At 34.8% G+C, this 20,562-nt stretch overlaps 1 protein-coding gene across 2 annotated transcripts; it reads right to left on the reverse strand.

The window, feature by feature from the left end:
• On the reverse strand, window positions 11,326-16,103 carry LOC109725202 (homeobox protein knotted-1-like 2). Of its 2 annotated transcripts, none has more exons than XM_020254304.1 (6): window positions 15,558-16,103; window positions 14,132-14,252; window positions 13,283-13,476; window positions 13,018-13,149; window positions 11,894-12,030; window positions 11,326-11,806 (listed from the first exon to the last, which is right to left on the reverse strand). In XM_020254304.1, the coding sequence occupies exons 1-6, from the start codon at window positions 15,996-15,998 to the stop codon at window positions 11,803-11,805; spliced, it is 1,029 nt and encodes a 342-aa protein (XP_020109893.1). In that variant the 5' UTR covers window positions 15,999-16,103; the 3' UTR covers window positions 11,326-11,802. The 2 variants fall into 2 exon arrangements, with proteins under 2 accessions (XP_020109893.1, XP_020109892.1); XM_020254303.1 differs by having other exon boundaries at window positions 11,326-11,793; window positions 15,558-16,102.

Here is a 20,562-nt window from a genome sequence, read left to right on the forward strand (position 1 = left end):
CTAATTTACTTTTTAAATTTTAAATTTTAAATTTTAATTTTATATTTTGAATTTTTATTTTTAATTTTTAAAATTTTATTTTTAAATTTTGAATTTTGAATTTTGAATTTTGAGTTTTGAATTTTGAATTTTAAAATTTTAAAAATTTAATTGTTATAAATACTGGGGAATTGTATGATATGTATCCAAACAGCTTAAAAATAAAGCTGTGGAATTTTTTTGTAGTTACAGGATTCCGTATTTCATTTAGACAAAAACCATAGAATAAAAATTTCATGGAGTTTTTTAACTATGCATCCAAACAGGGCCTAATTGTGCATGCATGTACACTAGGATGGAAATTAGGGTTTGCCGTTAAAACTAACTCGACCAAGCTAGCCACATCAATATCTTTTTTTTTCTTCTTTTTTTTTTTTTTGAGAGAGAGAGAGAGATAGGTAGCACGCTACCCGTTTCGTTTATTTCATTTAGAAATGAACTTAGCTAGAAATGTAAATCAACTAGGATTCAAACTTAGGATCTCAGATACCAACCATCAAGCCTTTTGCTTGCATTAGGGATGATCGGTCATCAATATCTTAATTGGGCTTTGCCACTTGCGCTAGGAACGGTCGGTCATCAATACTTAATTGGGTTGTGTTCATATAATAGTAGTGTAGCTTTCTTATTGTAACATAATAAGATGAAGAAAGGAATTATAGACCGATCAAAAAAAAATTTATAATAATGGAAAAAAAATAAAAAAATATTACAATAATGAAAAATATAAAAAATATATTAAAAAAACTAGTCATTAATGTTAATAAATAAATAAATAATATTTTTTAAAAGTTTTTATTCTATTAAAAAATATTTTTTAAAAGAAACTATTAGGTGGTCTTGTGGATGGACATGGTTCACCGCCTACATAGTAGTAGGCCCACGAGAAATGGTCCTGGTCCATCCTCTTTGGCAATTCTCTAATAAAAGGCATTTTATTAGGTATGGTGTGGTTTCATTGAATGAATTGGAATGATACCGTCCTAACTTTGGCTCAATTTGGATGCATGAATATCTTATTCGATATTTTTTTTTTTCATAAAATTCAAAAATAAAATTTTTCAAAAAATCTAATTTTTCTTGAAAGCAAATGAGCGGAAAAATTTTTAAAAAAAATCATGCAAAATCCTTTTTCTCTAAAACTTTTTTTCATATTCTTTTCTAGGAACCAAACAGCCCTTTGAGGGATGTAAAAAAGGCCGAGTAACCTAAAGTTTGGTCATCAATGCGTGCGGGCGGTTTTTGTTACCGTGAGTAGGGATGTCAATGGGTACGTATACCTAAAATTTTATCCGAATTCGAACCTGAACGTAGCGAATTTATCTGATGCTAAACGAATATAATTTCGGATATGGATATCAAAAAAAAAAAACCGACAAATATGAATTCAGATATAGATTTTGACTATACCCGACTCGAATCCGAACCCGACCCGAATTTATTTTACATTATATATAATATGTATATAAGAATTTAATGTTATATTTGAATTTATATTTTAGAATTTTAGATTTAACGTAATATATTTTGAAATATTGAAAAGAGAAATAACTGTTTCGGGTTCGGAATTTGCGTTCGGGTTCGGATTCGGGTTTCGAATTTTTGGTCGGGTTCGAGTTTGGATATGGATTTTTAAATTCCGTCGGGTTCGGGTTTGGGTTTGGATTTCGGTTTTGGAGTCGGATTTGGATTCGGGTTTTTGAAAATCCGCCTCGAATCTGACCCGTTGACATCCCTAATCGTGAGTATATACATGCCTGACCCATTGACATCCCTAACCGTGAGTATACACATGTGCATAGAAGAGAAGCCTTTAAGTTTTAGAGGATGAGAAAGTGGTGGGCACCTTCGATTAAGAGACCTCTGAAATGTTGAAATAGGCTAAAATCAAATAAAAGATGAATTTAACGATATGTCGGTATGTGAAACAACTATTATATTTTAAAAGTTTAAGCAACTTTTTTTGCAAGGCCCATGACATGGACTTAAATTAAATGGGAGGAAATTAATAATGCTATGAGCCTTGTGTGACTCGAACTTAGGACCTCCTGCTCTGTTACCATATTAAATAACCATTGTACTCTTAGAGTCGATTGAATTTAATTTTGATTACATCTTAGTTATACATTTTAGGGGTTAATCCAATTAGATTTGACTGGGCTCTAAGTATATATTTTTGAGCTCAATATACCCACCTTAAGGTGTAGAATTAACTAAATCCCAACTGTATGTATTAGGACTTAGCTGGCTTTGAATCGATTAGACTCTAATTATATGTATCAGAGCCCAATCAGGTTTAAGTTCTAAGTTCACCCTATGATGAAGGATGCTAAATTCTAAATATATGTATTAGAATTAACCAAATTTGATTTAAATTATCTCTAATTATACATATTAGAGTCTAATTGATTTAGTAGAACTCTAAGTATGTGTATTAGAGTCCAACCATATTTGAGTTCACTAGGGTGAAGGATGGTTGAATCTTAAATACATGTATTAGAATTAGCCGAATTTGATTTAGATTAAACTTTAATTATATATATTAGAGTCAAATTGATTTAATTGAACTCTAAGTATGTGTATTAATTAGAATCCAATTAAATTAATTTGATTAGGTGAAACCTAATTTATTATTTTCTTACCTTAGTCACATATACTAAGATAAATGATAGTTTAATTAATTCATATTAATTCTTTAGAATAGATTGCATCGCAAGATTAATAGCCTCTTTCCAAAATGATACATCTATAGACTTCATAGTTTGGTCAAAGGTAGATGGAGTATCTTCTACTAGCAGGATATAAAAATCATCTCCAAAAGTTTTCGCTACTCTAGGATGCTTAATTACTTCTCCTAGGTTCAGTCTCTCCTATAGGTTCACTAATTCTAGGCCTACTAGAGCTACTTATAGGCTAAGGTGGAATAGGTCTATCTACTCTACTCCTAAAAGAAAAAACATTCTCAAAGTATACTGCATCTCTAGCCTCAATAATAGTGTTGTTAGAAATCTCACTAATTTCATAATTCACCATCAAAAATCTATTTGCATTGCTATCTTGTACATAACCCACCAAAACTGTATCAACAGTCTTAGATCCAATCTTTCTCTTCTTATTCTCAGGTATCTTCACTTTAGATAGGCACCCCCATACTTTAAAATAGTTCAAGTTAGGCTTCTTACCTTTTCAAAGCTCATAAGGAGATATATTAGAATTCTTGTGGAGAATTCTATTTAAAATTATACATGCAGAAAACAAAACTTCCCCCTACAAGTTCTCCGGTGCGCCTGAACTAATAATCATCGAGTTCACCATATCCATCAAAGTCCTATTCTTACGTTCAGCAACTCCATTAGATTGAGGTGTATAAGGTGTAGTCACTTGATGCATAATTCCAAACTCTTGATAGAAAGCAGTCATCTCATTTGAAGTATATTCACCATTTCAATCAGGCCTCAAAATTTTGATTTTCTTATTTAATTTATTTTTAACTTCAGTCTTATAAATCTTAAATCTGCTTAAAATCTCATCTTTAAATTTGATCAAGTAAATATAATAATATTTTGAATGATCATCTATAAATGTCACAAAATACTTATTTCTACCTCTACTACGTCTACTTCCATCACAAAGATCACTGTGCACTAGTTCCAAAAGATCACAATCTTTATCCACAGATTTAAATAGTTTTTTAGGCTCCTTAGCTTGGACACATATTTCACATCTATGATCAAATAAATCAGATTTAGAAATCAAATCAAGATGCATTAATCTTTTAATAGTATTAAAATTCACATGTCTCAATCTTTCATAATAAATATTAGGAGAAATAACATTCATAACAAGAGCACTTTCATTAATAGAAGAAGAAGATATAGATAATTTAAATAAACCATCACTCAAATATCCCTTTCCTACGAAATTCACTCCCTTTGTTATAACTACCCTATTACATTCAAAAACTAACTTAAAACTCTACTGAACTAAAAAATAACCACTAATCAAATTCTTCCTAAAATCAGGAACACGGTGGACTCCGTGCAAGGTTAGGGTCTTCCCGGAGGTCAGCTTCAAGTCCATTCGACCTATCACTAGTACGTGAGAAAAGGCTGCATTCCCTATATTCACCGATCCTTCACATTCATTAGCTCCAGTATTTATCCACCAATCAGAAAACTATAGGCAAAGTTAATATTAGGTAAACTAGATTCTAACCTGATAGTAGAGCGAGAAGGGTTAGACCCAGTAGTCAGCATATTCATCTAGCGCTCAGGTGAAGCCTCCTTCTTCTTCTTTGGTACTAAAGGTCGAGTCTTACGGAAGTAGCAATCTTTCGCAAAGTGATTCGTCTTCCCACACACAAAGCAACCAAAGTTGCCTACACTTTCCTCATATTTAGGTTTCTTAAAGTTTGGGTTAAACTTCCTACGGTGGAAAGGTTTCTTCTTAAAGTTCCGGTGAGGTTGGAAGTTTTTACCCTTATTTTTAAAATGCTCTACTAGGTTGGCTTGGGTTGTAGGTTCACTGGACTTTTTATCTCTAACTCAGTTCGACTCTTCTATCCTAATGGATCTTAGGACATAATTCAGTGATAGCTCTCTCTGATTGTGGTTAAGATCGTTTGCATAGTTCGACCAAGAGGGTGGCAACTTATCTATAAGGCTTCGTTTGGTTTGGGATTAAGTAAGAACTAGTTATTCCAGGAATAGGTATAAGTCCGGGGTTAAGCCTGGAATAGACTAATTTTGCGTTTGGATAAAAATTGGGTTGTTTCCGAGAATAAAAAAAATAGCGTTTGGATAGATAAGGTGGAATAAGAAGAATAGTGGATAGTTATAAATAGAAAATAATTTTATATTTGAATTTAAATATTTAAATTTCATAATTTAAATTTTAAATTTAAATATATAACTTTAAAACTTAAAAAATTCTTTTTTAAATCTCAAATTCAAAATTTTAAAGTTCTAAATATTAAATTTAAATTTAAAATATCAAATATCAAATTTTAAATTTAAAAAATTAAAAATAATAATTTAAAATTTAAAAACTTAAAATAATAATTTAAAATTATATTCTCAATTTTAAGCTCAAAAATTTTTAAATTTAAAAAATTTAAAATATAAATATAAATTTAAAAATTAAATTTAAAATTTAAAATTTAAATTATAGAATTGAATTGGGATGGGATTAAAGTTAACCCCCTTATCCGCCCTTTAACCTCAAACCAAACAGGGGCTAAGGGGGGCAACTAAGAAACTCTCATCAAAATCTATACTACTGGATCTAAGCTGCTCAACTATATGCTCAAAATTATGAAGCTGGTCAGACATAGACTTATTATCTACCAACTTAAATTTAATTAGATCTGACGCCCGGTATCTCTTCTGGGTAGGATCAACTTGATCATATTTATTTTCTAAGGAAGTCCAAAGTTTCCTAACTGTTTTAGCACTACAGTATATATCTGTTAGGAGCCGAATTCTCTTATCTTTGACCTGGTCAAAGATCCTCCTGGGGAAGCGTGTCGGGATTTGGAACGGCTACGATTACTGACCCTCAAAGTTAGCGCCTTTCGACTGGATCAAACGATTCGGCTGATGAGGGATCGGATCAGCCGAGTTCAAAAAACTTTAATACAGAATCGGTTCGGCTGGATGAGCCGAATGTACGGAAAATATTGAAATATGGGTCGGCTAATGAGCCGAATGCCTTTATATATCGAAATCAACTTGTGAAGAAATACAAAGGGTCGAGTGTGCCTGAGGGCATACAGACTCGGTTGCTCTAACTTAACTCTACTTTTAGGAAAAGTAGTAAGTGCGGGAAAATAAAAGACTACAAGTAGACTAATCCTAGAAAATGCGAAGAAATTGCAGAGAAAATTAAGGTGGTCTTCTGTTCATGGAAAAAAGACCCCTTTTCAGGGCGTTGTTTGCCTATTTATTGCTCGCCCATGTTGATCAGCTATTTCTCATCCATGATCGGCTACTCTCTCTATTTTTCCGGGCCACTTCCAGCCGATCGAAACCGCTTGTAACTGCTTGCGGTTACTGTAACTCCCCTCAGTTATATGCGGTGGTGGTTTATGTTTCTTCCGATACTCCCAGTGCATATTAAAATTCCTACCCTTAAGAAACAGGGTTAATCAGAGTACTGGTGTACCACTTGGCCGCGCCTTATTGGCCCAACAATGTCATACAATTTGTCAGATAGGATACTAAGAATCCGATTTAAACAATGGTAGTTGATCATATTAAGGTCAACAAGAGGTACAGTTCTAGGTGTAGATATAGTTGCAGTTTCAGTAAAGGGAGGAGTGGATCCAGCCTAGGCTTGGCTTCCAGTAACCGGTCTGTTGACTGTAGTACAAACTTGGATGGCATATTTTTAGGCAACCAGTGAGTTTTGCTTGCTATGATATGATATGATTGTACCAATCTGCATCTTACCTGAGCCTTCAAATTCCTCCATGAAAAAGGTAAAAACCTGGTTCATTTAAAAACAAGCTATTAAAAACAAGCTTTAGTTCATTTACTTTTTCTCCTAATTTCCAACTCTCTTCTAAATTGTGTACTCTCTAGCTCCTTTTCATCATAATTGCTTTTTTTTTCACCCGGTTTTCTCTCCCACTATTTTTTTTCATATTTTAATATGTTTCGCCCACCTGTGCTGGCTTGATATTTAAAATTTCTTTACTTTGCTTTCTTGATTGCTCTATTTGTAATTCAATGAATTATATTGTTTCTTTTGGGATTTTACTTGCCGGTTTTTAGTAGCTAACTTTCTCACTAAATTCATTGAAGTTGTCTAACTTACTCTTCTCACAATATTCTCCCATTAATGCTTCTTTTTTTTTTTTTAAGAGAGAGAGAGATAGGTACCACGCTACCCGCTTCATTTATTTCATTTAGAAATAAACTTAGCTGAAAATGTGAATCAACTATGATTCGAACTTGGATCTCGAATACCAACCACCAAGCTCTTTGCCACTTGCTCTAGAAACGGTCGGTACCATTAATGCTTTTGTTACTGCAAGTCTTGCTTCATCGCTGCCCTCTTCAAAGAAAAAAAACACTACTCCTCGTAAGTTCCCACTTTGTTTATGTTTATGTTTATTGTTACTTCAAATCTTGCTTTATGCCTGCCCTATTTAAGTACAAAACACTACTTCTCTTTAGTTCCAACTTTGTTTATATTTATGTTTATAGTTTTACTACAATACTATTATTATTAGACTCAATACTTCAATGTGCCTTCCAATCTGTATGCATGATATGCACAACACCTCTTGTTAAATATAAAAATATTTAAACATCGTTCTCTAACAGCTTAAGCTTTTAGAGTACAACGGTTATTTCACATGGTATCAGAGCAGGAGGTCCTGAATTCGAGTCACGTCAGGCTCCTAGCATATTAATTTCCTCCCATTTAATTCAAGTCCACGTCATGGGCCGACTAAAAAGTTTCAAGCCCAGACCTGAGGGGGAGTGTTAAATATAAAAATATTTAAACACCGTTCTCTAACAGCTTAAGCTTTTAGAATACAACGATTATTTCACACCTCTTGATCCCAAATATTCTCATGTACAGCAAGCACTTCAATATTCTTTTGATCGAAGGGGAATAGTAATAGTCCGTACAAGCAACTGCTATTTTACTTGCTAATTACTTGATGAGTTGAATGATGTGTTGAATGACATTATTACCCTTTCCAACTCTATTGTTATTAGCCTATTTGATAAAACATATTGCTTTACTCTTCACATAAATTTATTGCTTTTATAGATGCGAACAAATTAATGGGTGTTAGATTGTTTGTCCTTCTAATTTATTATTTTCATGTGTTTTTTATTTTTACACTTCTTCATATCTACTTTGTGCATTAGTGGGGATCTTTAATTGCTTTGCCAATTGTACATACAAATAGCACCTTTATATATATTTAGCAATTTTCTTTTAGTTAGTTAGGCAACATAAGCTTTTATATATATTTAGAGCCTCTGAGATAAATTTTTCTAGAATTCGGGATCTAGAAATGGATGTGATAGCAAACAAGTACTATGAATATAAACTTTCTCGCTATTTCACAATACATTATTTTTTTCAAAAGGATATAAAAATATTTAGAGTTGAACTATAGATTGTTTTGATTTGGTATACTACTTTTCGAAATCTTGCTATTACTATCCAATCTTTCAGTATATTACATTTGAGTTAATCAACGATACTTTAAATAATGGATGTTAGTTTATTTGTCCTTCCAATTTACTTTTCGCGCTTCCATTTTTTTGATCCAATTTCTTTCCTCCAGATTGAATGGACATAACATCAATTTGTAGACAAAATAGAAAAAAAAGGAACTGTACCCTTGCTCAAAAAAATAGAACAGAGCATGCAAATAACATTGTTTGGAGGGTCCATTCTAATAATACTCTCCAAAATGTTGCCGCACATACAGAGACCAATGGATTCTTATGTATCGAAAACTCCAGATCTTCTAAGATGCAGTCTCAAAGTGTTCAGCAACTCTATCTAGGTTTGCCAGAATATGAATGTCAATCATGTTGGGGCTTAATTATGGTATAATAAAAAATAGAAAATATATATAAGCCTCGAAATGAAGTTGTTCCAAGGCTCTCTTTGTGCCAAGAAGGTCGAATTTTTTTGCCACTGCTTCAACAAATCCCAAACATGTTGGATGCGTTGTTAGATTACCAAGGTTCCAGACAAGCTACAAAATTTCGGGAAAATATTAGGGTGTACAATTCTATATTTGCCTTTACCTCAATAGGTGCAAAAGTTGACGTGGCTATTAATAAAAAATTCAGACCATACATATTTGGGATTAGTGGACAAAACCATCATATAATGGGTTCTCTTCTTCCACTTAATGGACAACAGCCTAAATTTGCTCAACTATATATTTATGACGTTGAAAATGAGGTTGACAATAGGGTCAAAGCACTTGAAGCAAGTAGTAATTTGCCAAATATTGATAAGGATACCGTGACAAAATTGATCTAACTGTTTGATGAAATAAATAAAATTGTTAAAGCATTTAGGATGGCGAGGGATCGTTTTGGAGAAAGTGATTACTTACCTATCAAATTTAGATTGATTGGTTCGCGCGGAGGAAGTACAACGCAATACAATCCACCATCATGTGCTGAAATTGATGAGCTTATAATTGGTGATTTGGGTAGTGCAGATCGACAGCGTGATATTGTTGTCGAACATAAAACAGAAGGTTTAAAACGTATTAGTGATTTACACCCTTCCTTCATGGCTATGCAATATTCTATACTGTTTCTATATGACGAAGATGGTTTTAGATTAAGCATAAAATGTTAGTCTAAATTCACGGAGAAAAATAAATTTCAGACAATGTCTTACAATGCGCGAGTTTTATGCATATAGGATACAAAATAGGAAGCACAAAGGAAAATCGCTGATATGAGGAGGTAAGTTGTTCCAACAATATATAATAAATGCTTTCTCTTGCGTCGAAGAAGAACGACTTTGTTATATTAGGAATAACCAAACAAATTTACGCTCTGAAATGTACAAAGGCATTAAAGATGCTATTGTCGAAGGTGATGTCGATGGAAATGCTATTAGGAAAAGAATTATATTACCCTCGAGTTTTACGGCGGGCCCTCGCTATATGATTCAAAATTATCAAGATGCTATTGCCATATGTAGACATTGTGGTTCTCCAGATTTATTTATCACTTTTACGTGTATTGCACAGTGGCAGAAAATACACGATGCTTTACAATTTATTCCAAGTCAAAGAGCAGAAGATAGGCTTGATATTATTAGTAGAGTTTTCAAGATAAAATTAGAAACTTTAATGACTGATATAAAAAAGTGTCACTTCTTTGGTAAATCAATTGGTGGCATGTACGGATATCATTTATTAACTTTCATTTCTTCCTATAAAATTCATAAATAATACTACAAATAAATTATCCTCAACTGTTTTCTTTTTCGTAGACTTATTGCAGAATTATATACTATGAAATTAAAAAAAAAGGCTTCAACATGTATTTTAAAATATATATTAAAATAATTAGTAATCATTCAAAGCTAAAAATTACATATTTTGTTGCCTTCTCTCTTTTTTTGCCTTTTTTTTCATAATTATATATAAAAATTCACATCAAAATATTAACGTCAAAATTATATTAAAATTTACATCAAAATATTAACGTCAAAATTGCCCACAGCAAAGTGCGGGTTCAACACTGGACTTTTTTATAAAACAACCCTCTAAAATTTTAAAATTTGCGAAATAACCCTCTTAAAATTTTATTTGGAAAACTAACCTTCCTTTCGCCACGTCGGTGCCACGTCAAAATTTCTTTTAAAAGCGGTGAATCATTCACCGCTTTCTCCCATTTTTTTTTTAAAGGTGGTGAATCGTTCCCCGCTTTCTCCCATTTCTTTTAAAGACGGTGAATCATTCACCGCCTTTCACTTATTTACTGTTTCTTTCTATATCCCATATATAATCCTAACAACCACATAAAAATTTTAACAAATCACATATAATCTTAACAACCTTTAAATCCTAATAATTTATCTATATAATTTTATATAATCTTAACAACCTGAAAATCCTAATAATCTATCCATACAATCCTAATAATCAAATAAAAATTCTAATGATTCACATATAATTCCAACAATCTCATTTTTTTTCTATTTCCTATATAATCCATGCACAATTTTAATGAATACGGTGAACGATTCACCGCATTTAAAAGAAATAGAAGAAAGCGGGAAACGATTCACCGCTTTTAAAAGAAAAAAAAAAAGCGAAAAACGATTCACCGCCTTTAAAAGAAATAGGAGAAAACGGAAAACGATTCACCGTCTTTGTAAGAAAATCCTGACGTGGCGCCCACGTGGCGAAAGAAGGATTAGTTTTACAAATAAAATTCTCGCAAGGTCATTTTGCCAATTACAGTTTTTTGGAGGGTCATTTTATAAAAAAGCCCTTCAACACTAGAGCATAAAAAAAAGGCACATGTTAGCCTGCGACTGGAGTAATACTAGGGAGAAACTGGAATGGACATCAAAGCTTCATAAACATGCATTTAGTTGTAACTCTCACATGCATCCATGCATTTGAATTAAAAAAAAAAATCATTACACAGATCAGAATTTTCCTAAGCCTATTGTCTGATCTTCAGCCATTCAACATATGTATTGTTTTCAGCATAAAGGGGAACAAAAATGTGAAGTTCGTATTTTAAGGGAGAAGAGATTCAAAAGAACACATAATATAAGAATTTCTACAAAACGACAAATGAATTCGTAAGCACACTTGTAAATTTTTGCCATTCTACCACAAATATGTATGTATAAATATACACATAGATATACAAATACGTTATCACTGATACTTAGCAGTTACCCCCAGCAATTTATTGCACTGTAAATTCACACCTATATCATATACAAACACAGGTATGCGGCCATAGTTAAATTCAGTCCAACAGGTGGGTAAGAGAAATGAGCTTTAATATAATCTATCGACACGAACTCTCTGTTCAATGGTTCACAGTAATTTCTCTGTTTAGTTTCATGCTCCAATCAGCCGCCTCCTTGTTTTCTCAAAATAGCATTCTGGGCCTTGTTTGACTAAATATTTACGGAAGAACTCACCGAGCGAAAAAGCACTTTTTGCACACCGACTTTCAATCTGCAGCCCAGCAGTCTATCCCAAGAGTTTGGCATTGCAGTCACCTGCATTACTTATCTTTTTCAAATGTAAGAAGGGCGATAATGTTGATAAGATGTATTAGGATTTAGAAAATTAATCATAAGGAAATTTGTTGTTAAATACCTTTTCCTCTTGCTTTTTGATGAAGAGGATGAGGACTGATTAGTGTGCCAATTTCTTTTTCTTTGATTGATAAACCAGTTATTTATCTGCTTTAGTTGCAGTCCTGTTTCCTCGACCAGTTGTGCTTTGTCATCTTCCTGCGTAAGCTCCGAAAAATTCTAGTTATAAAAGAGCTTATGCGGTGGAGAAATGGATAAAGAGTCATAAGAATAGGGGGTGTTTGGTTCCTCCAAAAAGTGCCGAAAATAGTTTTCCAAAAAAAAAATTTCATGGAAAACATCCTTTTCCACAGTTTTTGTTTTCCGGATAAAAATTTCAGAAAACGAAAACACTACTTTCTCATAAAATCTAGACAAAAAAAAAACCTTTTCTAGAAAATCTACTTTTCCTAGGAACCAAACAGAAGGAAAATACTTTTCTAGCTAAAAAACTGTTTCTTGGGATATTTCCAGGAAAGGAAACAACCCCTTAAGGAAGAAAAGTAGACTAAAATGCAGATAAACACCAATAAACTATCGCAACTTTCAGATTACCCCTTGAAATTTTATGGCCTACATTTTACTCCATTGACCTAAGAAAACAAGCCCAACGGAAACATTGATGAAAGAGATGCAGTAATGAAATCTAATAGTTAAGGGGTTAACGGATGGATTTCAATATTTCAAGAAGAAAATCATGAAATATATATATATATATATATATATATATATATATATATATATATATATATATATATATATATATGTATGTATAGTGTAGAACTACTATTCTATAAATGTAGTGTAGAACTACTATGCTATCGAAAATATAGAGAATTTGATATTTCCGAATTTTTGACCCTTTGATTAAAAATTGTATGGTTGGGATGATTGCGGTCCCNGTATAATCTAACGGGTAAAAATGATTAAAGGGTAGATCTAACGGCCAAAAACTTATGAGTACAATAGGCTCTATACTCATAAAAGTATAGTAGCCGGACTCATATATATATATATATATATATATATATATATATATATATAATGGGTTTTACTGAAATTTAGCCAAGTAAAAGCATTGCACATAAATCCAGAGAAACTATAAACAGAATCAACAAGGAAAAATCGGTGAATATCTTCACTTACAGTTGGGTATGGCCAGTTGCAGTGGGATTGCCACCAAACTTTTAGGGCAGAAGTGCTGTCACCTGGGAGCTTTCCAGCTCTTCGTTTGCGGAGAATCTCTTCTCTGATGTCGACAATCTTCTCTTTATACCCCTTGAATTTGAATATGAACAAAATTCAGTTGGCAACCTACCAAGTAGAACTATTTATAATCACCCCTCCACAAGCCCCGCCGGACAAAAAAAAAAACCCAAAAAAAAAAAAGAAGAGTAAAAACCCTCTATACCTGTTTAAACTCATGCTTGAGCTCCTGTCGGACCCGCTCCATCAAGGACCGCTCACTCTCAGTAGGTACAAGTGGGCCAAAGCCCATACTATCCAGCCCGTCAAGGGTTCCATCGAACAAATTGGTTTCACTATCTTCTTGGTCATCGTCATCATCAGACATAGTTGCACCTGTGCCTTCACCAGGAGAGACTCCTGTAGTTTACACAAAATGTATTTAGTATATAGAGTCACCTTGAATAACACAAACAAGTGAAGCTACGAATACCCAGGAAAATTTAGAAGGATTGCATGTGGAGAGTCATCCGATAAGCAACTAGGCTCTATGATTTAGATACTAATATACAGCTATTCTGAAGGAAAAAAGATATAGACTTTTATCTTCCATATCATTGGGCAGGATGAATCTATCAATCTCACATTATAACCTCGCCCAAGAAATTAAAGAACGAGATACTCGATAAAGATCAACTATTTAATTTGGAAGCTAAAAAATGAAACCTGTAGACAGTAAATTAAACACAATAGAGGATAGTATGATCCTATTTTTTAAAAATAAAAATGCAATTCCATGTGAAAATGTTTTGAAGTACTATTTCTTGGCTGCTACATTACTCGGCCATACTATAGCTAGTAGATTCGTTATCCTATGCATAGGATATTGACTCCATTAAACTCAATACACCAACAATAACTGCAACAAAGTAATTGTTCTACTAAACTACAAGTATAGCAACTTTTAAAAGCCAGAAGAAAAGGACAAGAGTGACACAGTTGTCAATACACTGTTAGAGTTGTGAATAGCTATCATATCACCCTTGATCTGAAAGGGAGAAAACACTAAGATCACCTGTCAGGCTCTGTAGAGATTGCTCAAGCTCCCAACACGCTACCACTGCTTCCATTGCATGAACACGTACATGCTGTTGTAGCTGTTCCTTGAATGAACACAATAGCAAGACATAGTGTGTCTGCAAAAGAGAAGATATGAGAAATTCAAAATGTTATGTAGAAAAATAAGCAGAAAGATTTTTGTTTTTTTGGTTGGGGAGGGGGGTGGCGGGAAGCTAGAATCCCAAAATTTCTTAAGGAAAAATATAAAACTGAGGATGGCAGAGACTATTTGGAGTTTACATGCAAAACAGAACTTAGGTAATTGGATCTTCTGCTCAAGAAAAGGTCATTGGTTCCCTAAAGGGTTAGATTTTTTAGCACGATCCCATCTTAATCACACTCCAGAAGTTGACTCAAGCAAAGTGAATTTGCATTGGCTGATTCAAGCAGCCTCAGTGTGAGCTCTAATACTATTGGTCAAAGAAATCAATGGATTTCAGCACCCATAATTTACTCGAAGCATTTCGCATAAGACAAGCAATTAGCATATACAAGTCCATCCTAGTAATTTATATGTTCGGCAATGCCCTACCAAGTATACCATGGGTAGAATTCTTGCCTAATAAAGCTAACTTCTCCCACATTGCAGAAATTAACCTAGTCAGCATAGAACTTGGAATGAAAGCTACTACGATAAGCATTGGAAAGTCTGAGGGTTAGATCCCTTCCTCAGATCAAGTTTTCGAAATTGATAGGCACGATACATTCTAGTCCAGGGGGTTTGATGACCTAGGTTGCCTTTCGAAGGACCCAAGTGATGAAAAAAGAGAGAATAAGGAGATCCAACGAATAATACAGCTATGTAGCTGTACATTCCAAAAGTCCCATAATTGGATAGAATAGAGAGGATATGTTAGGGTGTACAAGGACTAAGCACTCTAGTACGAATATCTTGGGCTTAACCATTTTGAGCCGATAGTTTGGACCCAACAAGTTGCTAGTACTAGTGGGCTAGGTCGTTACAGTAGCAGTATATTCATTAGCCATTCAAGCGCGATAAAGAGAACGAGAAAAAGCGAAAATAAAATTATGAAAAATCCTAGCTACCATCGCAATAAACAGAATCATTCAATGAATGAATAAATACTCATAAAAATAGCTATGTGAATCCCCCCAATTCAATACTTGTTGCATCCAACCATATAACTCTACAAACAACTGTATATTACAGGTTCTAGCTATGATTTACATGCCAAAACATAAGAGGAGGCTATAACAGGCACAGCTCTTTAAGACTAATCCTGATTACTTTGAAATTATATACCATTCCTTGTAAAAATCCCAAATTACAGCAGCTAAGTACTCTATATGCAGCGAATCGATAAACCGAATCCGATCATGAAGTTATTCAGCAAAAAGGAATCAAAACTGGGGATTCTCACCATGAAATGGTCGAGTTCGTCCCCGATCGCCTGCCCCTCGCTTCCTCCGGCGCCGCCGAGCACCACCGCGTGCTTGCCAGCGACGCCCCGCGACTGCGCGAGCTGCGCGTCGATCCTCGGGAGCTGGTCCACCGGCGTCGCGATCCGCAGGCACCCCACGTGCGCCGAGAGCAGCTGCTCGAACAAGGGGTGCGCCGCGATCTCCCCCTTCCTCGCGTCCCCCTCTCCTCCTCCTCCTCCCCCTCCCCCTCCTCCGCCCCCGACGACCTCGGGATCGCCGCCGATAGACACCTGCACCTCTCCGACGCCGACGCCGTGGCGGCGGCGGAGGAGCCAGGAGGGGGCGGCGCCGCCCTCGACTGGGGTGGATCCGAGCTCCTCGTCGTCGTCGTCGCCGCCGCCATGGATGGGGGCGGGGGCGGGGGCGGCGTGGAACGCCATGGAGTCTACGGTGGTACGGATTCGAAAAGCACTCCGGTATTTATAGGAGACGCGATGGGAGAGAGAGAGAGAGAGAGAGAGAGTGGTAGGAGAAGGAAGCTCATTGGTTAGTGCTGGTTTGGTAACTCTTGTCGTTTAACTATATTTAACATTTTTTTGGCTAAATTACAGAAAAATTCCATCCAAATACGAATTTTCACATTCCCTGTCATTTAAAAACTTACACTTTGTCTCTTATAAAATAAAAAATATCCACTTCACTCCCTACCGTTAGTGATCCGTTAGGATTCCATTATAAAAAAAAATTTATGCTAAAAATATCCCTCCGCCTTTTTTTCTGTTGCTTCGCCTTCCTCCGACTCACCATCTCGCCCTCCTCAACTGCCTCGCCCTCGCCCTAGCCTACATCTCCGTCCGCGCCCACAAACACCCCTTCGACCTCCTCCGCCGCCTCGCATTGGCCCTCGTTGCCCTTGCCTACCTTTCCATCTGCGCCCACCTCGATTTTCTCCTTACTGTCACCGAAATCGAGGGGCGGCGAGGGTGCAGGAGGAGAAGGGAAGCATGTGAAGAAGAAAGTGGAGAGAAAGCGCGGCCGATCGAGACGTGAACCGTGGCCGATCGAGGCGGCGATTGAGGAAGATGAGGGAGGAGACGAAAATAGTAAAGGTGTCCAAAATATCCGATATCCCATACCCGATCCGGACCCTATCCGGACCCGAACCGGATCCGAACCGGACCCGATAAAAAATGAATAGTATACGGATAAAAAAAATTACCCATTAAAGTTTCGGGTATGGGTCCGGATATTTTATACCCATACCCGATTTGGACCCGACCCGAACCTAACTTTTAAAGGGGTAGGGTCCGGAATAGTNCGATGGGAGAGAGAGAGAGAGAGAGAGAGAGAGAGAGAGAGAGAGCGGTAGGAGAAGGAAGCTCATTGGTTAGTGCTGGTTTGGTAACTCTTGTCGTTTAACTATATTTTTTTGGCTAAATTACAGAAAAATCCCATCCAAATCCGAATTTTCACATTTTCTGTCATTTAAAAACTTACACTTTGTCCCTTATAAAATAAAAAATTTACACTTCACTCCCTACCGTTAGTGATCCGTTAGGATTCCGTTATAAAAATTTTTTTATGCTAAAAATGTCCCTCCGCCTTTTTTTCTGTTGCTTCGCCTTCCTCCGCCTCACCACCTCGCCCTCCTCAACTGCCTCGCCCTCGCCCTAGCCTACATCTCCGTCCGCGCCCACAAACACCCCTTCGACCTCCTCCGCCGCCTCGCATTGGCCCTCGTTGCCCTTGCCTACCTTTCCATCTGCGCCCACCTCGATTTCCTCCTTACTGTCACCGAAATCGAGGGGCGGCGAGGGTGCAGGAGGAGAAGGAAAGCATGTGAAGAAGAAAATGGAGAGAAACCGCGACCGATCGAGACGTGAACCGTGGCCGATCGAGGCGGCGATTGAGGAAGATGAGGGAGGAGACGAAAATAGTGAGAGACAAAATGGTCATTTTATCATCACAATACACACCGTTCCTCTCTGTGAACATTTTTCATTTTACAAGGAGGCAAAGTATAGATTTTTAAATAATAGGGGGAAGTGAAAAATCGAGTTTTGACATGAGTGTTTTATGTAATTTAGTCTTTTTTTAATTCATGGCTCTCAAAAAAAAATTTATAAATAACTTCATCAAATTTATAATTACAAATTTGACCATATCTCCGCCACGCAAGCGCCACATCAGCACCATGCAAGTCGAAGGGGCGTTAAGTTGAACACGATGAATCATTCACCTTATTTAAATACGGTGAATGATTCATCGTGTTCCATTATTTTTTCCAGACACGGTGAACCATTCATCGTGTTTAGATACGATGAATGGATTATCGTGTTCAACTTATTTTAACGCCTCTACTTGCTTGTGTAACGCTTACGTGACAGGGATAGGGCCAAAATTATAATTATAAATTTAGTAGGGTTATTTGTGAAAATAAAATTTTTGAGGGGACCAAATGCAAAAACAACCTTAATTCATTAATAAATTAATTAATTAATTTTATTGCTTTATAGGGATAACAATCTTAATATACCCCTCAAAAAATTGAAAATATCCTCTTTTTTTTTTGTTTTAAATATACCGATCGTTTATTTCTCCGTTATTCAAAAATAACCCTGCTTTTGATATCCGTTAAGTAATCTCAGGTTAGATTTGGGTTAAATTTCTACCGAAGTTTTAAAAAAATAAAAATACCTTTTTGCCTCTAATTTAAAGATAAATAAGAAAAATTTGTGATGGGAGAAGGATAAATTTGAAAAAAAAATAAATAAATAAGAAGATATATTTGAAAGGATAAAATAATAATTTTACGAAAATAACCGTTGTTTCTAACTGTGTTAAAAGAGTATTTCTAGAGCTTAGTTTGGTATTGAGGCTTATCTAACGCTATTAGATAAAATAGAGTTGAGAAAAANAGTTTTTTTATGGTGGGCTTTATAGTTTGTCTATTGACTATTTAATAAAGTTTATAAAAAAAATATATTAATACGGATATCCGTACCCGATCTAAACCCGATCCATTTCCGGTCTTGAACGGGTAGTATACGGGTAGTCACTACCTAGACCCGCTCAAATAGACCCGATGGGTATATTAGTAACTTTAGTACCGAGATCCAGACCCGACCCGAAGTTAAATGGGTAGGGTATATATATTTTTTTATAACCATTTCTTTTTAGGGTATGGGTACAGTATATTAATTATCCAGACCCGACCCGGTCCACGGACATCTTTGGAAAATAGTGAGAGGCAAAATAGCCATTTTATCATCACAGTACACACCGTACCTCTCTATGAACATTTTTCATTTTACAAGGAAGCAAAGTGTAAGTTTTTAAATAATAGGGGACGTAAAAAATCGAGTTTTGACATGAGGGTTTTATGTAATTTAGTCTTTTTTTAATTCATGGCTCTCAAAAAAAAAAATTTATAAATAACTCTATCAAATTTATAATTACAAATTTGACCATATCTCCGCCACGCAGGCGCCACATCAGCACCATGTCAGTCGAAGGGGCGTTAAGTTGAACACGATGAATTATTCACCTTATTTAAATACGGTGAATGGTTCATCGTGTTCCATTATTTTTTCCAGACACGGTGAACCATTCATCGTGTTTAGATACGGTGAATGGATTATCATGTTTAACTTATTTTAACGCCTCTTCTTGCTTGTGTAACGCTTACGTGGCAGGGATAGAGCCAAAATTATAATTATAAATTTAGTAGGGTTATTTGTGAAAATAAATTTTTGAGGGGTTCAAATGCAAAAAAACCCTTAATTCATTAATAAATTAATTAATTAATTTTATTGCTTTATAGGGATAACAATCTTAATATACCCCTCAAAAAATTTAAAATATCTTATATATCCTAATTATTTTTTGGTTTTAAATATACCGATCGTTTATTTCTCCGTTATTCAAAAATAACCCTGCTTTTCATATTCGTTAAGTAATCTCAGGTTAAATTTGGGTTAAATTTCTACCGAAGTTTTAAAAAAATAAAAATACCTTTTTGCCTCTAATTTAAAGATAAATAAGAAAAATTTGTGATGGGAGAAGGATAAATTTGAAAAAAAAATAAATAAATAAGAAGATATATTTGAAAGGATAAAATAATAATTTTACGAAAATAACCGTTGTTTCTAACCGTGTTAAAAGAGTATTTCTAAGGCTTAGTTTGGTATTGAGGCTTATCTAACGCTATTAGATAAAATAGAGTTGAGGAAAAAAACATATAGATATATGCTTTTACATTCTTCGGTGGAACCGCAGAAAATATATCGTAACCGACTCATCGCGATATGCGGAACGCAATATTACGTACGGAAATAAACATAGTATTTTTCCAACGTACCGCAATCCCAAACGAAGCGTAATATTAACCCTCTAAGAGATATAAATAAAAAAGTCGTTTTTTAAGAATATATAAGAAATTGTCCCTATTTTATAATAAAGTAACATGATTATCTGATGGGGTTTTTGCTTATTACTCCCTACTACAATTCAAAATTTTTAAACATATCTTAAAAATAGAAAATAAAAATATTTGAAGGAATTTTTAAAAAATTAGCAAGGATATTTTGATCTACTAGGGATAAATAAAATATTTTAAAGTTTTTAACGGCATTATTAGATATAACCCCTAGATCTTAATACCTCAATTTGGTTTCTGTATCTCTTTTTTTTTAGAAAAATGCTATCAGTACGCCCTAGTATAGAGTGTACATTTTACACGCTTTATATCCTAGAATTAAAATAAAAGTCAAAACCGTATAAACCTAACTGCACTATGGGTCATTTCAATTTGGCTATTCAATTTTGCAAAATTTTGACTTTACTGTCAACTTTTCAATTTATTTGATTTGAGTCAATCAACAAAACTTTAACTTTAAAGTTTAAGTGTGTCATTTATCTTTATAGGTTGAATTAGTTTACTACGTGCACTTCTCATAACTACAAATTCATCCAAATAAGTAATCGAACTTAGGTTTTGAAGTT

Source organism: Ananas comosus, linkage group 19, assembly GCF_001540865.1.
Source record: "Ananas comosus cultivar F153 linkage group 19, ASM154086v1, whole genome shotgun sequence".
NCBI classification, from domain to species: Eukaryota; Viridiplantae; Streptophyta; class Magnoliopsida; order Poales; family Bromeliaceae; genus Ananas; species Ananas comosus.

Coding starts and splice junctions, on each gene's coding strand:
- LOC109725202 (XM_020254304.1), bottom strand. CDS start 15,998: ATGGCGTTCCACGCCGCCCCCGCCCCCGCCCCCATCCATGGCGGCGGC. Junction 13,150..13,282: donor TCAAGCATGAGTTTAAACAG/GTATAGAGGGTT, acceptor TTCAAATTCAAG/GGGTATAAAGAGAAGATTGT. Junction 12,031..13,017: donor GCAACTGGCCATACCCAACT/GTAAGTGAAGAT, acceptor GAGCTTACGCAG/GAAGATGACAAAGCACAACT.